The 23,358-nt window shown below is 35.2% G+C and overlaps 1 protein-coding gene across 5 annotated transcripts in view; it reads left to right on the plus strand.

The window, feature by feature from the left end:
• Positions 1-23,358, plus strand: part of CCPG1 (cell cycle progression 1) — a 42,071-nt gene that overhangs the window by 9,973 nt on the left and 8,740 nt on the right. For 3 of the 5 annotated variants that reach the window (XR_006218623.1, XM_042988805.1, XM_042988807.1), the window contains exons 2-7: positions 10,782-10,850; positions 13,113-13,233; positions 14,870-14,946; positions 15,800-15,998; positions 17,974-18,069; positions 19,899-20,150. Coding sequence is in view for 4 of the 5 variants with exons in the window: in XM_042988805.1 (XP_042844739.1) it covers positions 10,791-10,850; positions 13,113-13,233; positions 14,870-14,946; positions 15,800-15,998; positions 17,974-18,069; positions 19,899-20,150 (805 nt within the window). In the remaining variant the exon portion in view is untranslated. Of the gene's footprint in view, positions 1-4,078; positions 5,486-10,781; positions 10,851-13,112; positions 13,234-14,869; positions 14,947-15,799; positions 15,999-17,973; positions 18,070-19,898; positions 20,151-23,358 lie in introns of those variants that run through there. The other 2 variants (XM_042988806.1, XM_015537447.2) reach the window with 2 other exon arrangements.

The raw sequence follows: 23,358 nt of genomic DNA on the forward strand, positions 1-23,358 counted from the left end.
AAATTAATAAAGCAAAGATTCTCTCTTGGGCCTCAATTTCACTTCGGTGTAAACTACTGTAAGGTATATATTATCCATGGATAACAACACTGAAAACTATAGAAAGCTCTTGAAAGAAATTGAAGAACACACAAAAATGGAAAAAATATTCCATGCTCATGGATTGGAAGAACAGATGTTAAAATGTTGATACTACCCAAAGCAATCTACATATTCAATGCAATCCCTATCAAAATAACACCAGCATTCTTCACAAAGCTGGAACAAACCATACTAAAATTTGTATGGAACCAGAAAAGACCCCGAATAGCCAAAGCAATCCTGAAAATAACAACAAAAAAACCCCTAAGCTGGAGGCATCACAATTCTGGACTTTAAGATGTATTATAAAGCTGTAATCATCAAAACAGTATGTTACTGGCACAAAAACAGACACACAGATCAATGGAACAGAATAGAGAACCCAAAAAGAGATCCATAAACGTATGGCCAACTAATCTTTGACAAAACAGGAAAGAATATCCAATGGGATAAAGACAGTTTCTTCAGGAAATGGTGTTGGGAAAACTGGATAGTGACATGCAGAAGAATGAACCTGGATCACTTTCTTACAGCATATACAAAAATAAACTCAAAGCAGATGAAAGACCTAAACGTAAGATAGGAAACCATCAAAATCCTTGAGAAAGCAGGCAAAAACCTCTTTGACCTTGGCTGCAGCAACTTCTTGCTCCACACGTCTCCAGAGGCAAGGGGAACAAAAGCAAACATGAACTATTGGGACCTCATCAAGATAAAAAGCTTCTGCACAGCAAAGGAAACAATCAGCAAAACTAAAAAGCAACTGATGGAATGGGAGAAGATACTTACAAATGCCATATCAGATAAAGGGTTAGTATCCAAAATCTGTAAAGAGTTTATCAAACTCAACACTCAAAAAACAACCCAGTGAAGAAGTGAGAAAGAGACATGAATAGACATTTTTCCAAAGCCAAGACATCCAGGTGGCTAACAGACACATGAAAAGATGCTTAACATCACTCATCATCAGGGAAATAAAAATCAAAAACACAATGAGATACCACCTCACACCTGTCAGATGCTGGTGAGGATGCAGAGAAAGGAACCCTTTTGCACTACTGGTGGGAATGCAAACTGGTGCAACCACTCTAGAACACAGTATGGAGTTTCCTCAAAAAATTAAAAATAGAACTACCCTACAATCCAGCAATTGCAGTAAGTATCCAAGTGATACAGGTGTGCTGTTTCTAGGGAGCACATACACCCCAACATTTATAGCAGCGCTATCAACAATAGCCTAAGTATGGAAAGAGCCCAAATGTCCACTGAAGGATGAATGGATAAGATGTGGAATATATATACAATGAAGCATTACTTGGGAATCAAAAAGAATGAAATCCTGCTGTTTGCAACAACGTGGATGGAACCAGAGTGTATTATGCTAAGTGAAATTAGAGAAAGAAAATCTCTTCCACTCATGAATGGTGGAATTTAAGATACAAAACAGATGAACATAAGGGAAGGAAAGCAAAAATAATATAAAAACAGGGAGGGAGACAAAACACAAGAGACTCTTAAATATAGAGAACAAACTGAGGGTTGCCGGAGGGGGCATAGGTAGGGGGATGGGCTAAATGGGCAAGGGGCATTAAGGACACTGGTTGGGATGAGCACTGGTGTTACATTAGGGGATGAGTCACTGGATTGTACTTCTGAAATCAATGCACTGTATGCTAACTTGGATATAAATTAAAAGTAAAACTTAAAAAATGAAATTTGCAGCAAATATAAACTGTATGTACCACCACTGTTGAGGAAGATATTCTTTGCCTGTTCCTTTTATTGCCTTTGTACATGCTCTTCATTTTGCCTGAAATACCCTCCCCATCTTTTCTGCATGTTTTGCTTCTGTTTGTACTCATCTTGCGTTTTGCCTAATCAAAACCTGTTTCGAGCCCCTAAATGATAATATTTAAAACAAAAGGATTTAGAACACTGTCATATAGTTGATGTTTAGTAAATATTTGCTGAATGAACGTGAATGAATGAATTTATCTTGTTGCCAGAGGGCTGAAGCAACTTATTGAGGTAGACAAAATAGAAGAAGGTAACACAGGTAGAAGAGAAAAATGAGAGCATAATGGTAGGAAATATGAAATGGAACCAGGGATGAAGATATTCCTCTACTCAAAATATACATTATGAGGTCTATATTATTTACCAAAGCTAGGTATCAAGAGGGAAAACTCTTCAGTTACTGAAGCCACCTGTTCAGGATAAGCTCAGTTCTTCTAACACTAAAGTCAGAAATTTCTACTGATCTTTTTTGTGAAGAAGATGCTTGAAAATGTAGTGAAGTATGTGCTTACTAACAATTTCAAGGAACAAGATAGTGAGTTCAGTAGGACTTTTTTAAAGCGACTCTTGGGGCGCCTGGGTGGCTCATTCGGTTAAGTGTACAGCTTTGTTCCAGGTCATGATCCCATACTTCGTGGGTTCAAGCCCGGTGTTGGGCTCTGTGCTGACAGCTAGGAGCATGGAGCCTGCTTCGGATTCTGTGTCTTTGTCTCTCTGTCCCTCCCCTGCTTGCACTCTGTCTCTGTCTTCCAGAAATAAATAAATATTAAAAAACTTTTGAAAAAAAAATAACTCTTAATGTACATCAGTGGCATCACAACAAAGCAAAGTTGATGTTGGTAATGTTAAGGTGTGGCACTTTTATGAGGGCTGTCTGTGCTACAGAGTTAGAGTAAAATGCCTTTGCGTAGATCTGAACTAGACTTCACTGTCTTTAAGACTTAATTGAGAGCATCCTCAGTATTACACCAGGAAGGCTGGTCTCCTGATAGATACAAGAGTATTGTCTCTGACTGCTGAAAGTAAGATGAAGTGATACAGAAGCCAGCTCCAGCTGGAGACTTTCATTTTTCACAATAGATTTTTGCTATGCTTTTGTAAGAGGTCTTTTTAGAATTGAGAAGTACAGTAACATGGTCAGACCACTGGGGTGATGTGGCATTAGGTTTCATCAAATTTTCTTTCCTTGCTGCTAGAGACTTCATTTGGAAGTTGAAGAGTGGGTGAAATTGGTGGATGATAATGGATTTCTTAAGCTTTTCTGTTTCGACCTCTTCACTGTGGTAGGTAGTGATTTTAGTGGCTCTAAATCCCTTTTGAAAATACGCAGCATTAAAAAAAATACTCATAACTATGCTCAGTTCAACACAGGCAAGTTTAGGGGTGGAGCTAAAGTTGAAGCTCTTTATCAAACAAAGCCTTGAACATAATACTAACAAGCAGAGTAACTCAAGGAAAAAAGTGACACAAACTACATTAGGCAAGTTGTGCTAAGAAGTAAGACGTAAATGCTGTAAACTCAGGAGTAGAGACCATTGTGTCAGAAACTGATCTAGGAAAATTTCATGAAGGAGAGCTGAGCATTAAGTATAGAAATGAGAAGAAAGGAGGAGGAAAGCATTCCAGGAAGTGTAACTTGATTAAGTGAAGACATGGATGAATGAGTGTCCATTCTGTATTCAGGAGACATAGTAAGTAGATTACTTTGACCAGGTGAGATAGTTCAGGAGGGAGACTTAAGTGATTGCCAGATAGTGAAAGTTTCTGAATTTCTCTGTAAAGGGTTTGACTGTTTGTAGAGAATAGTTATTCTCAAGGTCAGATTGGAGTAAGTATTGTATGTAACCTTCCGTCAGTTTCATCTTTGCCTGTATATAATTGTTTTGGGTGTTTATATATGTTTATGAAGGGAGTAAGAAAAGTGTTGAAAAATGGTACTAGAGAAAGTGACAAGTGCCGTAATAATTAAAACAGCATTGGTACAGGAATATAGATCAGCGGAACAGAATGGAGACTACAGAAATTGATTCATAAATGTATAGAACTTAAAAAAAATTTTTTTTAATGTTTATTTTTGAGAGAGAGACAGAGTGACAGCGGGGGAGGGACAGAGAGCAAGGGAGATACAGAATCCAAAACTGACTCCAGGCTCTGAGCTGTCAGCACAGAGCCTAATGCAGGGCTTGAACTCACGAACCATGAGATCATGACCTGAGCTGAAGTTAGACACTTAACTGACTGAGCCACCCAAGTGTCCCTATAGAACTTTACATAATAAAAACTGGCATTTCAAATCATAGAAAAAGTATGAAATTTCCATAATCGGGATATTTTCTCACCAAAAGGGAAAAAAATCCAGATGTATAGATTTAAACAGTTAAATGTAAAGCCAAAACTGAAAAAGTCCTAATAGAAAATATAGGAGAATAGTTTTGTCATCCTTGGATTAGGAAAGACTTTTTAAGAGCAAGCAAGATATATAATAGAGGTGTTCTAAAGAACACCCTGTTCTCCATCCTCTGTATTTGACTGCATAAAATTTATGATAGAAGGTATTTTTAAAAAACTGAAGCATTTTAGAAGAAAATATTTGTGATGGGTGTAATAGTGAATTATTTTGTGACCCAATTTAAAGAATTTCAGATCAATAAAGATAATCCAGTAAGAAAGTGAACATAAGAACATGAGATAATCTACAGAAAAGGAAATAAGGATAGTCAGTAAACATTGGGAAAGATTTACAACCCCACTAAGTTATCTGGGGAATGTGCATTAAAATAAGATAGTTTTTGCTCAGGAGATGATCAGACATTAATGATGGTTGTTAGCCTTTTGAGGTTATGGAGAAATAGTTGCCCTCATATTTTGGTAGGAGACCTTCCCTGACCTTATCTAATCTTATTCTGATCCCTATCCTCCAATCCCTACATTCAATTTTCCCCCTTCATGCTTTATTTTTCTCCACAGTTATTAGCCACCAACTGACTTACCATATATTCTGCTTGTGTGTAGCCCTAGAATATGAACTCTTCAGGGAAGGTCCTGGTGTTTTGCCACCCTGCTGTGCTGTATCCCCATCACTTGGAATAATTCATGCATGGCACATAGTACTTGCTCAAGAAGTATATGCTGACTCAATGAATGAAATACTTATGTTTCAGATCAAGATAGGCTCATTTAAAATATTTCTGAAGAGTTGTTATTGGAGAAATAATTAAATATAAAGGGTGTTTAAAAATTTTTTATTAGTTGGGTTGTTGGATCCTCTTCCCTTTCTCATGATGAAGTCTGGTTTAAAGCAGGCATTTTGATATCCTTTTGGGGAGGTGAAAGTTCCAGAGCCTTTGAAAAACATTTTAGAAATAGATTCTTGAAAGCTATCTAGACTGCCTTATCTTTGATCCCACTTACAGCACAGCAGCACTTTTGAGACCTTTGCTGACAGCCCATTGGTTGGCTTACATTGGAATTATAGACATGTGGGAGAATAATGCTCCCATTCTTCTCCATCATGTCTAATTCTAGAAGATATGGTGATAGGAAACCTTACCCTTTTCCATAGTAAAATGTAGCTACTCAGGAAGGATGAGGGGCACCATTATATCAGGTAACACTCAATCCAGTTATACTTTCTGAGATAAAATTAACATTGCTGTTATTACTTTTGACAACTGCCACCTGAAGTGCTTTACGTCTTTAGCCCATAACTCCCCTAAACTCAGTCTCCAGCTTCCTGCTTGATGTTTCCACTTGGATGTGATAATCGCTGTCTCAAATTTAACATGCCCCAAAATAGTTCACCAGTTTTCTTTTCATAACCTACTGCTTTTGAAGTCTTTCCTGTCTCAGTGGCAATTTGGTTTTTGTATTTGTTTAGGCCAGGACTCCTCTCTCACACCCTATATTCAGTATATTGGGAAGTGTCGTTACTTAGCTGTACCTTCAGAATATATTTGTGTTATCTGTCCACTTCTGATTATCTTTATGGCTACCACCCTGGTCCAAACCATCATAATCTCTCAGCTGGATATTGTAGCTTTGTAAATGATCTTCCTGCTTCTGCCTTTGCTCTCCCCCACAGTGCTGTCTAAAGAAGGCTACCAGAGTGTTTTCTTTCTTTCCTCAAAAATTTTCTGTGACTCTTAGTTTAACTCCGAGTAAAAAGCTATAAAGTCTTAGGATCTATAAGGCTCTACGTGCTTGTTAGCCCTCTGTCCTCATCTTTTCCTGCTTTCTTTTCAGGCCACTCTTCTCTACCACACAGGCCTCATTGCTGTTCCTCAGAGATGGAGGCAGGCTTCATTCCAACTTTGTACCTGCAGTTTGGTCAGAAATGCTCTTTCCCCAGTTAACCACATAAGGATTGCCTCACCTATTCAAATATTTGCTCAAATATACTTTTCTTAATGAAGCTTTTCCTGACTATGTTTTTAAAAATCAGTCCCTTCCAACTTTGGATTTTCTGTACTCCTCTCTTGTTTTTCTTCATAGTTAGAAATATAGCATCAAATATACTGTGTATTCTAGCTGTTTATGTATTGTTTATTGAATGTCTCCATTGTGGAAGATGAAATGCACAGTATAATTGATGATTTTAATTCAGGCTATTGCAATATAGAGAAAGTTCATTAATGAGAAACATCTCAAAGAGAGAGGAAACCAAGGGGTTTTATAAGGGCAAGTAAACAAGGGAATCATGAGGAGAGGTGGAAGTGACTCTTAACCTGGGATTTGTGAGGGAAGGTTGGTCCTTTTGCATTTAGTCATTTGTCAGAAGACAAAACAGGACTGGGAGATTTTTCAGTGTTCCTTGCTTTCCTCCATCACAGGGCTCAGATGCAGTTCAAAATACTCAACTATGAATAGAATTCAAGCCCCAGGAGGCAAGACTCCTGTCTGTTTTGTACTTTGGTGTATGGTATTTTCAATACCTAGCAAGTGCCTAGATACTTGATAAATGTTGAACAGGTGGGTAAAGGAATGAATTTAAAATGGTAATCACCTTAGGCCTCCTGTCTGCTGAAGAATGTGTAATTATACCCATGTAGAATTGGTCTTTCTGCTGTAAGTAGCTTCATAAATGAGATGAGACTCCATGGAGTAAATTTACATCCTATCATCACCAGCTTGTGCTGTATTCTCTGGTGATACCATGTGCTTGTAATACTTACTGTCAAATTCTCTTCAATAGAGTTCTACATACAAAATCTTAACATATTGCGAGGTGAGAGAGTCCATTTAAATGAGGTCTCCTATTCTGGAATCTCTTATTATAGACTTTGGGTTTTATCTGGAAGGCAGTGGAGACTAATTTTAAGTGATTTGAGTAGTTCAAATGATTAGATTTATGTTTTTGGATAAACTTAGTGTGGGCAGCCTTGTAAAGGAGTGACTGGAAGGGAATTGATCACATGTTAGAGATTCATGAGGGAGCTGTTACCTTAATTGAAGTGGGAAATGATGAAGTTGGGGTAAGAGTGGATTTTGGGGTCAAGGTGAAGTTTGAGCTATCCTAAATCTAGGGGTTGATATTTTGTGGCTTTTCCTTATAGCCAGATTGTTTTTGGCTAATGCTGTTCTCTGAGATAGCAAAAATAGGAAGAACAGCAGGAAGATGATTTTAAGTCTTGTAGATGTTATATTTGAAATGCCCAAGAAGCCTAAGCAATGGGAAATGTATGACAAAGAAACTACTCAGGACTGAAAGGAAGCCTGGGTCTAGAAAAGTGCTTCAAGTTTATCATCTTCATAAAGTACCTTAACTTTGTATGATTGTTTATGCCTTTGTAACTTCCCATAAACTGCATATTTCTAAATTATTAGTAATGCTCTTAAAATGGGAGGAGTTTGTGCCTTTACCTTTGGTCAGAATAATGGGAGAGGAACCTCATGGGTCCCTGCAGAATTTTGATTTCCTTGAACAGTTTAGACTTGTGTTACTAACTGCATCATCATCCAGTAATCTACCTTTCTTCTTTTTGAGTACCTAATATGTGTCAAGCGCTGTGCTTGTGTGTTGGGATTATATAATAGGCAAGTAAATAAGCAATTACAGCACAGCATTCTCTTAAGTGGTAGATTAGGGAAAATACTAGTCTTTGGGGATGAGGTAGGAAGGATGGGCACAGGAGTTTGGGTTGAGGTAAGGGGCTAGGGAACTGATCAGAATATCTGCAATGTCAAGCCTTTTAGGGTATCAAAGTCTGAGCAAAGGGAATGAATGGAGTGAGGATGAGATGCTAGAGATGAAACATTAGATATTCAGTACCTTTGGGCATTACCCTGAAGACAGTATGAAAATCTTAGCATGTTAAAGGAATAATATAATAAAATTATCGTCTTAGGAAGGTCACTGACGAATGAGGAGGTTCATATACAATGGCACCTTTTAGAGTCAGTGTATTTAGGGTGGGGCTCAGTTTTTAAAATTTTGCTTTAATTGCAGTGCACCCAACTTTTTGAGAATTGCTGACTTAAGTGGGTTCTTTAGTAAGGCTCTGAATTCTACTTAACCAAACTGTTTCTCTGGTGTTATGTCCAGTAGGGAATCTTTTTTTCTCATTTGGACTGGATGTCAAATTTGTCCTTCCTTCCAGATGAGTAAACTAGGAATTAAACTGGGGCCTGATTTAGTGGGGCTCCTTGATTTGAAAATCTCAAATATGCTCAAGTTGTTCCAGTTTAGCAATGTATATAACTTTATTTTGAAATGTTGGCTTTGTTAATTTGAACACCTGAGCTACTAGATTACTTTGTTAGAAAACGAAAGCTAGGAACTACCTGTTTAAAAGAGCCGTTTAAATGGAAATTACCTAGAGAAAAGTAGGAGATATGTACACACTAAATATCTCTGGGTTTGGTAACCAACCCACAAGTTTTGGAAGATTATTAAGAAAGTAAAGCACTGGTAAGTCTCAGGTGAGATGAAGCAGTATTGAGAATGTGGGTTATAAAGGAGGTTAGAAGCTTTCACAGGAAGGAAGAATGTTTAGGCTTCAGGTAGTTTTCTTTATCCTACTTCTTGTTCCATGGTTTTTCCAGCTACCCAGTCACTTAAACCAGAAACCTGGGAGTTATCCTACCAACACTCTCTCCCTTCTGTATTTGGTTATTAAATCCTTTAAAACAAAAATCTTTGATGTCTTTTCAAATCTTTCCTAACCCTGTCCCTTCTTTGTTCCCTCCTATTCATGAATCCTGGTTGAATGTATACTCATCTTCTCCAGGGAGTATTGCTCTGATGGCTTGCATCTCCCAGGTCTAGGGCTCTTTAATTGCTTGCCACCTCATCTTAATATATGCACTTTTAAAGATTCATACCTGATTTCTTTTAACATTCCACTCATGCTAGATTAATTGCCTTGCTTAGAACTTTCATATTTAGTTTTTTCTGCCTTTGTTTTTGCTCTGTAATGCTTTTTCTGTTCTTTTGGGACATCCGGTGTCATCTCTAAAGGGGAAACAACTTTATTTTTTTGTGAAATCTCTCAACTTTTAAATTTTGGCAACTAATTCAGTTAAAAAAACTTGCTGTCTCCCATGTCTAAAAAACATTGTAACCTCATAAAGACTTCTTTGACCATTCCTCTTTCCTCCTGTGAAGTTAATTGCTCAGTTTTTGTGTAGTCTCATATGTCAGCTCATAATTTTCAAATTGTTATAAAAGAATTCAAGTACAAATAGTAATGTATCAAAGTTTTGTTGTTTTTTTTTTAACTCATAAAAACTGGTTCAATGAGGAATTGGGAATTGTATAATAGCTTAATATGGAGTGCTGTAGCCTTTGGGGTAATCTTCTCTACTGGAATAGTTTACCTTTACATTTATGGAGTTATAAACTGCCTGGGCCCTAATCAGTTGTAAGTAGGAAATCAGATAATCAGGTGACTTACTAGAAAATGCTCTAGCATGACAGTATAAGTCACACAGTCATACAGTCTTTGTGTCTCATTTTAGGTTTTGAGTAATTTGTCTGAATACATGCTAATTTTTATATTATTAGTGGCCAAGCACCTCTTTGTATTTTCTCATTTTAAAATGTTAATTTTTCCAGAATCACTAATAGAAGATTCAGACCAATATTTTTTGGCCTGTTTGTAAATGAGCACTGTTTTCATATTGAATCTGCATTAGCGTTCTGTTAGAAACGCTAATTCAACTTGAATTTAATGTGTTCTCAGTGTATGTACAATAATAGGAGCACTTATAGGACTTAAATATGTTGAACGAAGTCAGTAAGATATCATTTGATTAGCTTGGTTTTGAAGTTTAAATAGGAGTTTCAGATAGAAAGGGGAGAACAAACCAGGTAGAGTGACCAATATATATACTGCTTTAGGACTTGAGTCTGGGTTATTATCAATGACCTCAAGTTTCTAACCCATTTCTGGTCTCCCCCCCTCTCCCCACTTTATTTTAATTCAGGTGGAGTATTGCTGACATAGTAATTTTCATAAAAACTGTTTGATCGTATTCTTTCCCTGCTTGAAAAATCTAAATTGCTTCATGTTGCCAACACAATAGACTTCATTTTGCTTGGCCTGGGAGCTCTTCCGCTATTTGGTCTCTCAACCCTTGATTTACTCACAAAGTCAAATTGGCTTCTCCTTTCCCTTCAGTTCTGCCTGGCCAAATCCTCCATTTTCTTTCAGACTTTATTTTTTTATTCCAACAATATGACTGTCCATATATTCTAACTGAGGAGGTTCTCTTGTCTTAAAAGTTTGGTTGTATTTGTTCATAGAAATAGGCAGTTATATGCCCTGTATGGTAATTCTGTGGGTGGGTTGTCTCAGTTTCACCTGGAAGGCAGCAAGCCACTTTTCATACTAGATCACATGTAGTGCTTCCTATAGAATTTTTAAAAATATACCCCACATGTCAATATATTTTTATATTTGTAGACCTGAAAAATGTCTGAAAATTCCAGTGACAGTGATTCATCTTGTGGTTGGACTGTCATCAATCATGAGGTATGCTATTTAATACTTCAATACATGAGGTATGCTATTTAATACCTTAATATTTAATATGCTATTAATACTTTTAATGCTATTTAATACAAATAAGGCAATTTGTAATATTACAGTGTTAGTGGTGTAAGCTGGGCTTTTTGAAGGCCATTATTTTTTTACGTTGAAGCCTAAGGTTCCATTGTCCATAGCTTGGACACTTTTGCACCCATATTAAACTTCACTACTGAAAACTCTTAACGAGCAGTATCTTTTGCATTATAGTACATTGCTTTCCTCAGCTTTGAGACATTAGGCAAATATTTATTGAAGGTTTATTATTGTGTAGGGCCTGCACCTTACCTACATTCTCATAGAATTGTAAACAACCGTCTGTGGTATAGATTGTTTTCATTCTCATTTCATAGTTGAGAAAACTAGATATTAGAGAGGTTAAGTAATTTGGCCAAATTTTATAACTAGGAAATGTTGGCTGCATTTAAACACACCAGAAAGGAGCATGGAGAACATATGTTCTACTTTTGGTATGCTATGTTATGTTATGTTATGTTATTAGCAGAACTTGACAGAAACAAGGCTATGGCCAGAACTCTTTAAAAAAATGAATATTCTTACAGAAGTATGATGTTATGTGACTAGTATATAATAAGCATTAATTTCTTTTCCACATTGGTAATATATGTTCATTGTAGAAAAATCATAAAATACTGATAAATAGAAGCAATAAGTTAAAAGTCATCTATATTTAAAGTTTTAAAGGATTTGTCTACAGTTTTCCTATTTGTTTTTAGGATCTCTTAAGGCTTGACTTGTTTTCCTTGACTAATAAAAGTTTTAAATGGTATTTTTTATAATTACTTTGATAATTTAAGGCTTAGACAGTTGGTTACTCCTGTCTTCTAAAAATCACTATTAACCAAAGAAGGATTTTTTTTTTTTTTTTCTGTAGTATAGTTGGAAAATTTAATAGCAGCTGTACCAATTGAGATTGGGGTGGTTTCTTTTTTAAATAAGTGACTTTTCTATTTTTAACCTGTTTTATACAAAGCTTAGATCAGCTCCCATAGCAGTAACTTTTCCTTCAAGGATAATTAACATTATAGGAACAAGGAAGCTGTGGGAGTCTTACTTAGGATTCTGCATTGTGAAGCAAGGCAGGAAGCCTCTCATGCACTTAGCCAAGGGTGTCATTAGGGTGCTTCTGTTGGAGATAATCTTGTCACAGAGTAGATCAGATTCGTATTTTCATCCCTCTTCCCTCTGTATCTAGTTATCCAGTTCTACTCTTTCTTGCTAATGTCTCTTACATGTGTTTACTTTTCCATTGCTACCATTCTGTTTTAGGCCAGAACCTGTGTCCCTTGCAGTCCCCAATTCAGCCCTACCCTGTTTCTGTCATTTCCCTACCACTTTAGGCATTCCCAGAGTCTTAACATTCAGAATTCTCCTTAGGACTAAACTCAAAACCTACTCCTTTAATGAATTCTTTTAATTTTTGCTGTTTTGAGTTATGTATATTAGGAGAACTTAGACCTTTCAGTTTCATGGATCAGTAAATCACAGAAAAAATTGGGAGAGGGGCATGAGGATAGGTAGAATCAACTTAGTGGTTAACTTTATTTTACTAATTAAGATATGAGAAAAAACTGTAAGATCCACTATTTTCTTAAAGAGAAGGTAGTTGACATCAAAGTAGGGAGGACAACCTTGGAAGAATAAAGAATAATCTAAAATTTTATAGTGAAAATTTACTCCCATCAATTCTATAGATACATTTTAATCCTTGCCTTTAGACTTTTAGTTCTGCATTGCCATAGTAAATAGTTATTTGCATGTGGAAATTTCTCTGAATAGGTTGCAAATTTGAATTTTGGAATTGAGGTTTTTATACCTCATAACACATGGCAAAGTGCCTTGCATAGTACCTTTGTAAATGTTGAGTAGAAGTAAATTAATAGAAATAGCAAAGCTTAAAAACCTACCCTCTGTGATCAAATTAATTGCTTGGGCTTATAAAATAGAGTGCAGCATTTGACTTTTGGCTGACTTCTCTTAGAATCTAACCCTGTGATTCCATTCTGCTGTTTCCCTGACATAGGCCATTATGGACTAAATTGAATAAAAGGTAGTCAGATTAGATACTGTTCCCTTTGAAGTATGGCAGCATCCAGGACTTTTAACAATGGAAGCATCTACATGTAGTGAAACCCAGCTTTGAGCTGGATTTGATAGACATATAACTGATGATCATTTTATCCCTAGGGGTCTGATATAGAGATGGTGAATTCTGAACATGGCACAGCCAGTGACAGCTGTGAGCTCGCTCCAGAATGCACATCTTTAGAGCAAGAGGAGCTACAAGTATTACAATCAGAGCAAGGAGGTAAGATGTTAAAAGGAATCTGATTTTATTTTTTTTAAATAGGATGTGTGAACAATAGTGTGAATCTTGCATTCTTTCTAGTCAGGCAGCCTTTCTGGCTAATCCGATCCGGTCACTAAATGACTAAAATTTTCGTGTGGATTGGGTAGTGACACCAACCAGTGGTTTATTTGCGGCCATAGTATCTATTTCAGCCTCTGTATAAACTCTTTGATAATGCAAGTGTAACCAGTAACTAAACACTACTAATTTTAAGACTAGTGATATACAAAATACAAGAGATTTACTAAACTCTTTTCTAGTTAGCATCTCACTTCAAATTACTTTTGGTTAGAGGTGGTAAAAAAGGCATTTAACTGCTTTACTCTTCATTTTTAAATGACTTCTTAAACAGTTTTAAAAAATTGCATTAAAATGTAAATAGAACATATTCTCCTCAGGAGAATTAAGTGGATATGTCATGTCTAGAAGTAATGATGGATTATACCTGTTAATCTTGTTTTCAGCCTGTGTATTGATTATTCTCATTTGAACAGTGATCCTCATCTTTGATAGGTCAGATTTTTCTCCCAAGAAATACACATACTCACATATATAAAAGTTATTTCCAGACTTCCTTGGGAGTTCTTGGACCCAAGTCCACCTTTGCTGAAAGACTTAATTTCAGATTAATACTCTATTAGGGGCTATGTAACATACAGATGGCAAAGTTTTTCTTTTTTTTCCTCCTCTGTTTTTTTTGGAGGGACTAAATTCTATGAGAAATACACACATTAATGACAGAAAAAAATGATGAACAAAACAAATTTTAAGTCACCCTTAATTCTTTTTATCTGGAGGTAACTGCTATACATAAAAATTGATAAAATTAATAATCTTCTTAAATTAGTGTAATAAAATATGCAAATGCATATAACGTTTGGTATATGTTCTTGGCTGTGCATAAAATTTATGTTTATCATGTATTATTTTAATATTTTTAACTTCTATGAAAATTTTATAGCCTTTTGTATGAAAAATAGAATTGTATGAACTCTAGGGGTTTTTTTGTACATTTTTTTCTTTGAGGAGTTTCTTATAAAATATATCTCCTGTAGTGACATTTTGTTTTTCTGTGTTCTTTTGAATCCTTATTTTTTATAGTCCTTTTCATGGCAAAGAACTCATAATTTGAAGCTGTAGTTTTGTTTGTTGAGTTATCAGGTATTGACAGTCATTAGAATAGTGCTACTTTTAGGAATTCTGAATAAACTAAGAGTTCAGGAAATGTACCATCAGATGTCTGAAAAATGTTTTCCCATATTCACAGATTTTTACAAACACCTTAAATTTAGTACTTTGGTATTGTACAGTAGAGATTATGTTGTTTACTTAGAGATTGTATTGTTTTTTTTAGTAGAATTTAAATGAGTTCAGTTCGGTATCTAAAATTATCCTCTGACAATTTCAAATAATTATATTTGAAATACAGAGATCTTTTTAGCAACAGTAGAGTGATGGTATGGTTGTATATGACATTTCATTAAATCCACTTACAAAATTAGGAGTAGATTTTATGTACTCAGATTATAATATATGTGGCCTATAAAAAGTCAGTTAAGTATAATTGATTGAATTGATCTTTGCTTTATATCAGAGAGTAGCCAAAATGGCACAGTGTTAATGGGAGAAACTGCTTATCCAGCTTTGGAGGAAACGAAGTCGGCACTTGAGGTAAACATGTGTTTTACTCTGTGGATATATGGTAAGCAATATTCCTTAGGGAATATTAAGGAATAATTAAGGTTTCCCTTTCTAGTTATACTTTTATTCCTCTTTGAATTATGCAACATTTATTAAAAATTTTGAGATTCCACAGATTGGTCACTTTTATGATTAGCATTAGCTTCTGTTTCAACTCTTAAGTGAAATGCCTTTTAATTTACAAAAGTAATTTTTTGGAAATGTGTGAAAGATCTGTTCATTTACTTTCCAATATAATTTTACTTGGAAGTAGATTACATTCTTGAATTATACTGAAAAATTAAGTTATTAGGACTGATCTCTAAAAATGAAGATTCGTTTTTAAATTTGAGAACAAACAAAATCTTGTTTTTTGGTGTTTTACTTGACTTCTAGATAAAACTAGTTTATATGATTTTTACATAGCATAGCTATTGAAATTTATTACATATGCAACCAGAGAAATTTGTAATCAGTCTTTTATGGGCTTCCTGACTATAGAATTATGCTCGAATAAACCCATGGAACCGGTGAGAAATGAATCCTCTTTTCCATGGTCCTTGTGTTTTAAAGGTGAGCTTTTTAGTTTCTGTAGCCAATGAAAATTAGGCAGCAGTTTGATCTAATTCTGACAGAGATAATTGTCAAGGGGGTTGATGGTGTTTTCAATCTGAAAGATGAGTCTACTCCTGAGTAATCTTTGTCTTTTGGGCAGGACTCATATCTTTTATTTTAAGCCTAAATTACCATAACACTTAAGTACTGTTGTACACTTTGAACTGCATAGAAAACATAAGGCTCTTAAATAATTGTTAAATTTACTGTTTTTAAAATTATTCCTCAGAGAGAAGAAAAGTCGTCGGAAGACCATGTCTATTTTGGAACTGTCAGTGATGATTCTGATATTGTTACCCTTGAGCCACCTAAGTTAGAAGAAATGGGAAATCAGGAGGCTATAATTGTTGAAGAAGCACAGAGTCCAGAAGACTTTAACATGGGCTCTTCTTCTAGCAGCCAGTATACATTCTGTCAGCCAGAAACTGGTAAGAACTGCATAAATAATACACTGATGACAGACTTAAGTTCTCCTGTGACCACCTTTTATATATATAATGGTCAAGTTTTTAATATATTTGAGATTTTTTTTTGTAAAACCTACTATTAAATCTGGTGTTTTCTTACATTGTAGGGCTTAGAGTACAATTGCTATAACAATAAATAACAACATCTTTTATTAAGTGAAAGATGAAAAAAATATCTTCAAGGAGATTTGTTACTGTCTGAAACACTCAAATGCATTTGATATATTTTTTAGATCTTTAAGGGTGGGAGATTGTGCCATTGTAACTAAAAACAGGAGAAAGTTAAGGTTTCTACTTACAGTGGTACAAATTTTATATTCTAGAAATAAGCTTATTAATTGAAGTCTTTTAGATCCTTTCAGTTATTAATCATTTAACAAACATTTATTGGATGCTACTATGTGCTAAACAGGGTTCAAAGAGCTGGCAGCACAGCAGCATCCCAAAGCCTCTGACCTTTGTATCTTTCATTTTAGATTGAGTTATGAAAGGTGCCTATTTTAAGTCCTATTATTAATGCAGTTCATGCCTACTGTTCAGATAATGATTTGGAAGTTAAAATGTGAGTTACTGAGCTAATTCCTTTCTATATTTCTTTGGCTCATTTGGAGGGACGTATATAATAACGTCTTTTCACATGGACATAAATATGTAGACACAAAGTTACTGGAAGATAAACAGACCTGGCATTAACTCACACTTATTAACCAGTAACTTGAGCAGTAGCTCAAGGATGAATTGTGGGAAAGACAAGTTGGTGGTGCACTGCTAAGGGATTCCAAAGTGTCCTAATTTGATGGAAAAATAGGGACGTGTCTATTTTGGATTATTTTCTTAGAATTTACCATTCTTTAATACTTAACATTTGCCAGAATCAGACAAATGGAATTTCTCTTATTCCACTTTAAGCTAAAAAAATGTCAAGTAGAGATTTTTAGCTATCTCGTTTAATGGTGAGTTATTTTCAGTTAGTATACAAGAGCTTTTCATTCAAATATTTAAATACTCATCTGGCATTCTTAGTGGTGGTCAGCCTTTGCCAGAATGTATACATAGTACATTTATTACAAGGACTAATGAAATGATTTTACTTTTTGTTCATCAGATTTTATTTTGTTTAAATCCAGGATTCATGCTGTATTCAAGTAGTCTTCTTTCTTTCCATCCTTCCTTTTTTTGGAAAACTATAGATGCTGGTTTAATTTGAGAATATTCATGGGCCAGAAAAAGTAGTCACATTGAAGCAGGAGTAGCAGAAGAGTTCAATCAGACATTTAAGAAATTGATGCTATAAACAATTTTTCTCAGGAACTTGGACACTTCAAAGCACATTATTCTAGTTTTTATCTCCATTCTGAACTTGGACTTCTTGGGGATTTTACAGTTTCAGTTAAGAGAAATATTTTATTAGGAGTATTTTTATCCATTGCTATCTCTCCGAAAGGAGTAAGTTATTTCAATAAAGTATTACAAAGTAATAAGAACAAAGGACATTTTGGATTACGTTGAAAATACTATATAGAAATCCATTGCTAAGAGTCTTGTTTTCTCTCTCTTATCTCCTATTTTTCTTGGTTTAATTCCTGACTACCTATTACCTGGTTATTTTGATTTTCCTTTCCCTTCTCCATGTCTGTAGGATTTCATCTTCAGGTTTTTTCTTCTAAATTAGATTCTTGGGACAATATACTTTTTGTTTATTTGAGAATACTGTCCACTGCCGCCAGAGGATTCTCCCCCAAGAAAGCAAAGTTGGTAGCTGTAGAAAAGTTTGTATTGCATATGTTTTTTTTAAAAGGCATGATTGTAAAATTTTGATGGAGCACAAATAACGATGTTAAGTGGTAATTAAAATAAGTATTTTCAATTCTCTTTTTCCTTTTTAGTCTTTATAACAAAGCTTTATACATCTTTTTTTCCTGTTTATTCACAAAAGAAAGGTGGTGGGAGAAGCTGTGGAAGATTCCTGAATGCATAAGGGGATGGGATGATCAGCTGAAACACCATGTTCCTAGCCAACTCGCTTTCCAAGGTGGTGTGACTAAATCTGATCAGCTTTTCCAGAGCTGAGTGTGCCTAGTCACATTTACTATTTACTTAGTGCTTTAAAGATATCTGTTGTCATCTGTGATACTCTAAACAGGTGTTCAAATTGGTCTTGTAATAAAGCTGGCTGAGCTTACTGCATGCCTTTGCGTTGCCTGCATCTTGGACTGTGGGCCAAATTAAGCTTTGGAAGAAATTTAAAACCAAAATATTTTAGCTGTCCTATGTATGGGTTAAAAAAGATGGAAGCATTAGATAAGGAGGTGAATTTATTAATATAGATTAGGCTGCCTTGTTTACTTAGAATATATAATGATGGTGATATGCTAATGTAGAATTAAATAAATTTAATTTTGTGACATTTCAAATGAAATTTGAAAGGAATCTTGACGAATTGTTTTTGCATTTATCCATCTTAATACATATTGCCAGAGAGTCTGACTTAAATGCTCCAACCATGATCTTGAATGCCTTTGTATTATGTAATGCTTTGTTTAAGTCTTCCTTTCTTTCTCTTTGTCCAAGAAATGTAACCTCACAGCTGAGGCGACGCCATCTGGGAAAAACTAGTGATCAAGAATAACCAGATAAACATGATGGGCATAAGGGTCATGACCAAAAGATCTCTCAGTGGCATCTGTATCACTAAATATTAGGAATATTCATTCATTCAGTAGTTCTTTTTGTCTTTGTGTTTGTTGTTGTCAGTGTGAAAGTTACCTGAATTCCTCTGTGATCCATCTTTAAAAAGTATTGCCTAACCTAAGTCACCAACTTTCCTGTGGCATGGTTATCCTGTCTTCTGAAGAACGATTTTACTTTTTTGAAGCATGAATGTTTGTTATTTTGGAGCTCTTTGTATAACATTGAGGTTCACATTTATCCTTTTGGTGCTTTTTTTTTTTTTATTCCTCTAACTGGCCTGTGGAAATTGTTACCAAGCCATCTAACCTTCTGTGTTAACATATAGTTTATTGATTGATGGAGCGGTGTTAACAAATTATAAATTTGAAAAAACCAAAGGTGATTTTTTTTAGTGGATATACCAGGACTTGAGATTTCTTGTGGCTTTTTTTGGTTGTTGTTGTTGTTCTTTACTATTCTTTTCATAAAGGAGCAGCACCAGACTAGTCCTTAATATCGGAGATAGCTGTTGTGTCACTTCCTCATGCTGACATATTTACTAGAGGGTAAAATTAATAACCTTCTAGTAAGAGTGGCAGTCGAAGGGAAGGGCTCATCTGACTTCTGGATACCTGTGTTAAACTATAGTGCTTTGAACCTTGATTGTGGACTCAAGGAATGGAAATGAAACTAGGGTCCAGATACACCCAAGAAAACTTTAGGTAGTTGTTGTACTTTGTAAGTCACAGGAACTGTTTGTATACCTCCCTGTGTCCCTTCAACAGTTGAGCTTAAATTGCCTCTATTTGAAATTGAAAGAAGAGATTGACAGTTTTTTTTTTCCTTCCAGAAACAGTATCTGTTTATGGTTCTAATAGCAAAGAAATTTAATAGACTATGAGAATGATTGTTCTAACAGTATAAACTTTAAGAGAGGTTTGAAAAATAAAACCAGATAGACCCTCAAAGACACAGACTATGATTGATTCTTATGTATCACAGTTGAAATCTTTGATGTTTATGGCTTTATGTTGATAAACTTGAAAACTTGAGTGTTTGTGTTCTTTTGTTTTTGTTTTTGGCTGTCTTATGTAAAAGGGCATGTAGGGATGGCATTGATTATTCTAAATCATATTTACTAGAAAATCTATTCTAAAATTTTTAATATTTACGTTTTTCTTTTTAAAATAGTATTTTCATCCCAGCCTAGCGATGACGAATCAAGTAGCGATGAGACCAGTCATCAGCCTAGTCCTGCCTTTAGACGACGCCGTGTTAGGAAGAAGACTGTTTCTAGTTCTGACTCTGAAGAACGGCTACTCCCCGAACAAGAAACCGAACCCTCTAAGGAGTTGCATAAACGCCAGTTCAGCAGTGGTCTCAATAAATGTGTTATACTTGCTCTGGTGATTGCAATCAGCATGGGATTTGGACATTTCTATGGTAAGTATTTGAAAATTGGTTATATAAAAATTGATGGTCTAGTGTATGGACCCTTACTAAGAGTGAGGAATTCTGGGATCTGTTTTCAGTGTCCTCATTAAATATATAACCTTGCAAAGCTTGCCATCTGTTTGAGCCTCAGTTTTCTCATTTGGAAAATGGGGATAGTGCTGCCTATCTCACAAAGCTGTTTTTCACTGAAGTTTGGTGGTATTTATTTAAGAAATGTAGCATCCATGTTTTTTTTTTTTCTTTAAAGAAAAAGATTAAAAATCTGAAGTGCTTACCACAAGGGACATCATTTTAATTTAGAATCACAAACTAGCTTTAATTGTGGCTTTATTTGGAAGATTATTTAAATCTCAGTTGAAATGGTTATATTGGAAATGTCATAATAATTGGTGCTCATTATTTTTCCCCTCAGGTTTTATGCAAACATTATATTTTGTGACATTTGTTGCTGCTTCCATGATCCATATGAATTGAGAATTTATTTTTTATAATTTATTATTATACTTTTCTCATTGTTGTTCTTGTTAGTGTTTATGTATATTGATCATCTTTAATGCAAAGCCCTTAAAAGTGTTTTGGATGAAAAGAGGAGGGAATTCCCTATGGTCTTATTTTTCATTTGGGAGCCTAACTGTTGAATCTTAGTAAATGTGATTGTTTCTACAAAGATAAGACTGAGAACTGAGCATTCACACTCTTTGCTGTATTAGAATTTTGAAAAAAACACATGAAGCAAATGTTTTAGGTCTTGTCACTTTTACAGATTTCAATTTGCCTTACATGAACTTCTGAGTTTTGCTGATATGATCCACAGTTTAACTTTTGGAATATTCCTGTTTTGCTAGTTCCTTTCAACAATGTGTACCTTAATGCAAAATGTACCATATGTTAATTTTTGGAAAAGATACATTATTCAACACAGTGTAATGTTAGAATAAATAAGACAGTCAATACTTGTTTAAAGTCAGAGTCAATAAAATGTGTTTCTTCTTGTCTAACTTTATATTAAAAAATTAACATTTAGACTCCTGGTGGATATCTGCTTGAATTTAGTACTGAGATACTGTAGTTTGTATCCTCCCTTGAAGTTTGTTGTAATGAGATTTGACTTGAAATATATGCTTAATTTTGTTATTTTCTAGCTGGAACAAATGTATGAATGTTTTTTTTGAGCATGATTTCTTTCCCCGCAGGTAAACATGGAGGTAACAAAGGAGAAGGTCTTCTCTTAATCTTTTTTTTCTTACTAAAAAAATTGGACAGTGATTTAATGTTAATCCAAATTGCATTAAAACCCCACCAGTTGCATGACCTTTAAGTATTTAGTGGAAAGAATAACTTAGAAAGGAGTGCTTTCAAAATTAAGAAACTACTGCTCTGTTTAAAATTTTGGTTACTTGTAAATTTTACTTTAATGATTATATTTAATAAAACATTTTCTTATACTTTTTAAAAGCATCTTTTTGGAATATGAAAGGCCTGGGTAATATGAAATAGGTCTCCATCGTGATGAGATTAGCTCGGTGAACATATAAAAACTTCTCTGACAATTTTTCAAGGTCACTATTTAAAGGACATCACAGTTTTTTTCTTAATTCTGGCACTTATCTCAACACTTTAAGAGCTCTTTTGAGTTGATTTCAGAGCCAGTTTGAATTTCTCATGCACCATGAAATTAGTCATTGCATTCCATAATCTATCATTTGGCTACTAACTATGTAACAAAACATCCCATTAAGTGAATCACTCCGAACATTCACCAAGCTTGGCTCTGTATGAGCTTGGAGAATCAGACCTTTCCTAGAAGGAAAGGAAAACTAGCAGGAGTGAGGATAGTAAAACAATGTACTACAGATAATATGGTACTGCTTTAGGTTCTGAAAGTGCTTACAAAAGTTAAAAAAATTTTTCATGTTTGAAGCACCTGTCTTCCTTACTCTTTTTATACATGTCGGCTATCCATATTCTAAATCAACAGTGGAGTTCAGTTGATTCGATTTTCTCATGGAGTTGCTTTAAGTATTGATAGGCTACCCTGCTCTTCAGACATTGTAACAGAATATAACTAAGTACTAAGTTGTGTGGCACAGACAAGAATTATAGCTCAAAGGCTATACTTCCTGAGTCATCCTGGAGGTGGTAGGATTTGAGCCGGGTCTGGTTTTATGCTTATGCTAGGTAGAAGGAAAGTGGAATGTTGCAGCAACGGAGAACATGATAATCTGAATGTAAACTTTGCTGGGTTTGGGAGCAGTGAGAAGACTGGCTGGACTATAGCAGAGGAGGTAAATCAGGCTACATTAAGACAGATGTCCAACGCATGCTGTGTAATAGTACTGCAAATTCAGATCTCAACACATAGTTTTAGGTTATTTTCCAAGGGGGTTAGGGAATTCATCCTGTCAGCAGTTTGAAAACAAAGAGGTTTTCTGTTATTTGGGAACTACAAATGAATTTTCAACATTTAAAAAATCTGAAATTCTTTTGAGTAATATTGAAACAAATTTACCATGCTTTTATAAGTTGGAAAATTAAAAGAGAGGAAGTGAACCCTAACAGAAGAATATCAGAGCTGGTAACAGTTGTTTATGATTTGGCAAAAGTTTTCTCTTTACTATTTCTCAAGATTATTGAAGAAATCAAAGGTTATTTTTTTTTTTTTTAGCAGTAGGGGAAGAAGTAGTAAACTATCATTACATCTTTCATTCCAAATTCTCTGATGTCTTTACATAATAGAATTCCACTGTAGATGTTAATGTCATGGTTGCCAAATGCCTTTTGCCTTATTTTTTTAACGTTTACTTTATTTTGAGAGAGAGAGAGCGCGCACTTGCACGCATGAGCTGGGGAGGGGCAGAGAGAGGAGAGAGAATCCCAACAGGCTCCATGCTGTCAGCGCAGAGCCCGACATGGGGCTCAATCCCACAAACCGTGAGATCATCACCTGAGCTGAAATCAGGAGCTGGATGCTTAACTGACTGAGCCACCCAGGCACCCCTTTTTGCCTTATTTTTGACTTAGTGTTTTATTTTGTTTTTTTCTCTCTCATGCATGAGGAATGTAGCAGCATGTGAACAGCATGTCTTGGCAAATTAACATTTTGGTTTTTAGGGTGAAAACTTAGAGACTCTTAGTTGGTTTAAGATTTTTCACTGCTGGGATGGGGATGGTGGCACTCTAGCACAGACCTAACTAA

The sequence above is a fragment of the Panthera tigris genome, chromosome B3 (assembly GCF_018350195.1).
Source record: "Panthera tigris isolate Pti1 chromosome B3, P.tigris_Pti1_mat1.1, whole genome shotgun sequence".
NCBI lineage: Eukaryota > Metazoa > Chordata > Mammalia > Carnivora > Felidae > Panthera > Panthera tigris.